Source organism: Somniosus microcephalus, chromosome 26 (genome assembly GCF_052327205.1).
Source record: "Somniosus microcephalus isolate GS21.2 chromosome 26, FLI_Smic_1.0, whole genome shotgun sequence".
Taxonomy (NCBI): domain Eukaryota; kingdom Metazoa; phylum Chordata; class Chondrichthyes; order Squaliformes; family Somniosidae; genus Somniosus; species Somniosus microcephalus.
Genome location: NC_141012.1, coordinates 1974081 through 1980080, shown reverse-complemented (window position 1 = coordinate 1980080; position 6000 = coordinate 1974081). Strand labels below are relative to the sequence as shown.

The 6000-nt window shown below is 51.6% G+C and overlaps 1 protein-coding gene across 2 annotated transcripts in view; it reads right to left on the bottom strand.

Moving 5' to 3' along the window:
* Positions 1-661: 661 nt before the first annotated feature.
* Positions 662-6000, bottom strand: part of hoatz (HOATZ cilia and flagella associated protein) — an 88353-nt gene continuing 83014 nt past the window's right edge. For both annotated transcript variants that reach the window (XM_085967649.1, XM_085967650.1), the window contains one exon: positions 662-813. In XM_085967649.1, coding sequence (XP_085823775.1) covers positions 744-813 — 70 coding nt within the window. In that variant the 3' untranslated portion in view covers positions 662-743. The remainder of the gene's footprint in view (positions 814-6000) is intronic.

Below are 6000 nucleotides of genomic sequence, written 5' to 3'. Positions count from 1 at the left end.
TGTGTATGGTGAGTGTGTGTGTCTGTGTGTATGGTGTGTGTGTGTGTTTGTGTGTATGGTGTGTGTGTGTGTATGGTGTGTGTGTGTGTCTGTGTGTATGGTGTGTGTGTGTGTTTGTGTGTATGGTGTGTGTGTGTGTTTGTGTTTATGGTGTGTGTGTGTGTTTGTGTGTATGGTGTGTGTGTGTGTTTGTGTGTATGGTGTGTGTGTGTGTTTGTGTCCTGTCTACACAGGAGACATCAAGAATGTCCAGTAACAACTGCAAGTGGGATACAGTGGCCGAAAGGAGTCATTGCAAACATTTGCGTTTTTAAAAGTGTTTTATTCTCCCCTCTTGTGATGAAAACACTGACCCATCGACCGGGCGAACCACTCCAGCCACTGGCTACTGCTAGAAAGTGAGTGTGTGTGTGAATGTCAGATGGCAACAGGATTGGTCTTGACTGTGATTCCCCCTAAGGTAGAATAGATTGCCAATGTTCACCATAGGCTCACACAGCTGGAATCACTGCTTGGCCGAGGAAGCAAACGGTGCCTTGCCCCTTGGACAGGAAGATTCAATAAATCAAAGCTGCTGCCCAGACACAAGGCTCCTGCCAGCTGGGCGATGCGCAGAGTGAATGGTGAATACAGACAGATAAACAGACACATCAGTTAGAGCTTTAGGAAACTGCATTTATTGAATCAAAGTAAGTGGTTCATTCTCTCCTAGAGCCTCTCTGTCTGAAGGATTTGCTGAACGTTCAGTCAAACTGCCTCAAGGCCTGATAGGTCTCCTCAGCCTCGCTGCTGAACTCTGGACAGACTGGACTCCTGCAAGTAAACAGATTGAACAGGTCACGCACTGGCCTGGCCCCTCGCTCACTGTGTCCACCAGCTGTGTAATAAGCAGCTCACTAGCCCTTGTCCCTTAGGCTGCGGGTAGGAGGTGTGAGTGTGTGCGGTGTGACACAGTCTCGGAGTGTCCGCTTCTCCAAAGACCCACTGCCGAAAATGAAAAATAACCTGACAATCCTGAAGGTGCCCACAGAGACAGCAATGCAGTCTGTACCGCCAGCCCCTCTCCCCCATCCTGGATCTCAGCTTATACAACACCGTGTATGTTGCGGCCTCCGGGCTGGTCAATGGTAAATTCCCACCGTTGTGGAACTGAGTCCTGATCAGGAAGGCCCTACATTCCCGGGTTACCGTATCCGGTGAACATTCTGCACACGTGAGCCGAGTCAGTGAGTGTCGCAGGCTATTTAACCATGAGCGGCATCACTGTCTGCATCCGACAAACGGGAGCGGCAATCCTGGCCGAATGTTCTCTCCCCTGTTAGGGGTGCAGAGAGTAATGGGAATGCCTGGATTGTTGCCTTGGCTGTAATGTCCTGACCGTGGATCAGACGTGACTCCTTCCCAGTCTGTGTGTAGCACGCTCCAACACCGGGCGGCACATTCACCCCCAGGGCACCGGGGAGTGGTCCAAAGCTGTCAGTGAAAACCGGGTCCAATCAAACAATGCCGCAGCTCAAAGTGAGCGGAAGGGTTTATGTGATGCCCACAGGTTGCTGTGAGAATCCGTGGCAGGTTCAGTGAAACAGTCCTAGCACAGCCCGATTCATTCCCATTAGAGGGAAGTCTCCCACTGCTGCAAGAATAGTGCACAGGAGGAGCCAGACATCGGGCTGGTACAAACTGGCAAAGGAAAACCCAACGCCTATACAGGGGAGGGCTCCTGATCGAACCTCTGTAGCCCCCACACACACTGCCCACCGGCCCCAGACCCAACTCATGGCAATGAATCACAGGCAGCAATGGTCCTGCCACCCGAGATGTATCACACTATCAGTTCAGAGTGGTTTCTGACCCAGGGCCAGAGCAGAGTCAGTGAAGGATGAGCTGTCATAACTCAAATTAAACGTTAAGATGTAAAGGACAGTGAAGTGCTTTAGTCATTCGGCTGTCAGGGAGTCAACACTTTCAAACACTTTCCCTCCTAATCCATCCAAATCTTGTTAGCTGCAAAATGCTGATCCCACGACGTTTTGCACCAGCTCAGCTTCTCAGCTTTGATGAGCTTAAAAAATGATTTTGCACAAGACAGGAGCTGAATCCGGCTGACGGCATCGAGCACTTTTATTCCCCTCCTCTGCTGAAGGTGCCGACTCCTTGTTAACGCAGGGTTCCTGGGGGTTTGGGGGGTTCGGGGGCGGGGTTTAAATAATTCATGGGATGTGGGTGTCGCTGGCAAGGCCAGCATTTATCGCCCATCCCTAATTGCCCTTGAGAAGGTGGTGGTGAGCCGCCTTCTTGAACCGCTGCAGTCCGTGTGGTGAAGGTGCTCCCACAGTGCTGTTCGGGGGGGGGGGTGGAGTTCCAGGATTTTGACCCAGTGACGGTGAAGGAACGGCCGATATATTTCTAAGTCAGGATGGTGTGTGACTTGGAGAGGAACTTGGAGGTGGTGGGGTTCCCATGCGCCGGCTGCCCTTGTCCTTCTAGATGGAAGAGGTCGCGGGTTTTGGAGGTGCTGTCGAAGAAGCCTTGGCAAGTTGCTGCAGTGCATCTTGTAGATGGTACACACTGCAGCCACGGTGCGCTGGTGGTGGAGGGAGTGAATGTTTAAGGTGGTGGATGGGGTGCTGGGGGGGTTAGGGGGTTCGGGGGGGGTTGGGGGTCAGGTGATCTGCGGCGCTCTGGTGCCCTGGTGGTGGACCATTAAACAACTAACGGGAGGAGGAGGCTCCATGAATATCCCCATCCTCAATGATGGTGGAGCCCAGCACGTGTGTGCAAAAGACAAGGCTGAAGCGTTTGCAACCATCTTCAGCCAGAAGTGCCGAGTGGATGACCCATATCGGCCTACTCCCTAGGTCACCACCATCACAGAAGCCAGTATTCAGCCAATTCGATTCACTCCACGTGATATCAAGAAATGGCTGAGTGCACTGGATACAGCAAAGGCTATGGGCCCCGACAACATCCCAGCTATCGTGCTGAAGACTTGTGCTGCAGAACTAACCACACCTCTAGCCAAGCTGTTCCAGTACAGCTACAACACTGGCATCTATCTGACAATGTGGAAAACTGCCCAGGTATGTCCTGTCCACAAAAAGCAGGTCAAATCCAATCCGGCCAATTACCGCCCCATCAGTCTACTCTCAATCATCAGCAAAGTGATGAAAGGGGTCATCGACAGTGCTATCAAGCAGCACTTACTCACCAATAACCTGCTCACTGATGCCCAGTTTGGGTTCTGCCAAGACCACTCGGCTCCCGACCTCATTACAGCCTTGGTCCAAACATGGACAAAGGAGCTGAATTCCAGAGGTGAGGTGAGAGTGACTGCCCTTGACATCAAGGCAGCATTTGACCGAGTGTGGCATCAAGGAGCCCTAGTAAAACTGAAGTCAATGGGAATCAGGGGGAAAACGCTCCACTGGCTGGAGTCATACCTAGCACAGAGGAAGATGGTTGTGGTGATTGAAGGTCAATCATCACAGCCCCAGGACATCGCTGCAGGAGTTCCTCAGGGCAGTGTCCTAGGCCCAACCATCTTCAGCTGCTTCATCAATGACCTTCCCTCCATCATAAGGTCAGAAATGGGGATGTTCGCTGATGACTGCACAGTGTTCAGCGCCATTCACAACTCCTCAGATAATGAAGCAGTCCATGCCCGCATGCAACAAGACCTGGACACGTTCAGGCTTGGGTTGATAAGTGACAGGTAACATTCGCGCCACAGAAGTGCCAGGCAATGACTATCTCCAACAAGCGAGAGTCTAACCACCTCCCCTTGGCATTCAACGGTATTACCATCGCCGAATCCCCCACTATCAACATCCTGGGGGGGTCACCATTGACCAGAAACTTAATTGGACCAGCCACATAAATACTGTGGCAACAAGAGCAGGTCAGAGGCTGGGTATTCTGCGGCGAGTGTCTCACCTCCTGACTCCCCAAAGCCTTTCCACCATCTACAAGGCACAAGTAAGGAGTGTGATGGAATACTCTCCACTTGCCTGGATGAGTGCAGCTCCAACAACACTCAAGAATCTCGACCCCATCCAGGACAAAGCAGCCCGCTTGATTGGCACCCCATCTACCAGCTTAAACATTCACTCCCTCCACCACCGGCGCACCATGGCTGCAGTGTGTACCATCTACAAGATGCACTGCAGCAACTTGCCAAGGCTTCTTCGGCAGCACCTCCCAAACCCGCGACCTCGTCCACCTAGAAGGACAAAGGCAGCAGGTGCATGGGAACACCACCACCTCCAAGTCCCTCTCCAAGTCACACAGCATCCTGACTTAGAAATATATCGCCGATCCTTCATCGTCGCTGGGTCTAAATCCTGGAACTCCCTCCCTAACAGCACTGTGGGAGTACCTTCATCACACGGACTGCAGCGGTTCGAGAAGGCGGCTCACCACCACCTTCTCAAGGGCAACTGGAGATGGGCAATAAATGCTGGCCTTGCCAGCGACGCCCAGATCCCATAAGCGAATTAAAAAATAGCAGCTATTCTTTATTTGTGAGCTTAGTCGACGCGTGTCGTCTGTCTGTTTGACTGCGGGGTTCGCCATGGCCGGGTTCGAGCCTGTCCTGGCCTGAGGACCACTAGGAGTCACTGAATAGTGATGAGAAACCTCGGCTGATTTGTTCTCTGCCCAATGCAGCAGTTCCTAGTGATGGCACAGCTGAGGACAGCACAGACCAGGGATAGATCCAGGGGTGTTCTGGTTTCTGCGGGCTCTGAGCACACCCCATGCTACATTAACCCACACGTCCCTCGGGAGAAGCTATCACTGTGAGATACTGTTCTGATTTCAGCGAGGAGCCTTGTCACAGTCTGGCTAAAGCCGAACGTTGGGGGAGGGGCCCTTGAGGAGAAGACAATCCCAAAGCTGCTCTTTCAGGGGCACCTATTGTAAACAGTGTACACCGGAGACTCACTGGGCGGGGAATTGTGGAACTGAAAGCTTATTTAGGATAGAGCAGAGCTGAGCTCTGTAATGCAATGCTGTTTATGACTTTGGACGCACTGTCAGTGGGAGGAACGGAAATCAGGTAGTCACCCTGTGGGTCAACCTTCTCAACCTCTGAACACTGGAGGCCTAAGAGTAGCTTTCCCCCTCATACAGGAGGCCTTGCAGCAGGCTGGCCTCTCACACTGGTGCTCAGCTCGGATCAAGAAAGTAGAGTGTGGAAAATAATAAATAACTTTTTTTTAAAGTATCTGCTTGTGGTGAGAGGAACGGACAGATGGAGGAGATGCAGAGAGGTAGGGGGAGTGAAACAGACAGAGAGATAAACAGAAATAGAGACACACACACACACACACACAGATACAGAGACTGAGACAGAGAGGCAAGAGCTCCCCAATAGAAAGGAATTCCAGCAATGCCTGATTAAAATGCAACCTTTGTTTTGTAGTCTGGCTATGTTTTCCGCACTGTGCTGGCTGCTGAGACTCCCAGCAGTTCCTGTATCTTACATCCTTTCTCTGGCTGTTTTTGTTTAACTTCTGAGAATGAGACTGACTTGAGGCTAACATTGGCAGCCAGGTCACAAGCCGGGCATACTGGGAGCAGCTGCAGAGGGCAGTCTGACACTCTGATACTGGCAATGCAAGTATGTTGGTGTGCTGCAGTCTCAAACCATCATTGTCAGAATAGAGCAGCAGAACAGTGAAATTCTGCAGCACCTTCTGGAGCCCAGCTTGCGAGGGAGAGATAGATAGATAGAGAGAGAGAGATACAGAGAGAGAGAGAGCTACACACTGACAGAGAGAGAGAGAGACTGACAGAGAGAGAGAGAGACTGACAGAGAGAGATACTGACAGAGAGAGAGAGAGACTGACAGAGAGAGATACTGACAGAGAGACTGACAGAGAGAGAGAGACTGACAGAGAGAGATACTGACAGAGAGAGAGAGAGACTGACAGAGAGAGATACTGACAGAGAGACTGACAGAGAGAGAGAGACTGACAGAGAGAGATACTGACAGAGAGA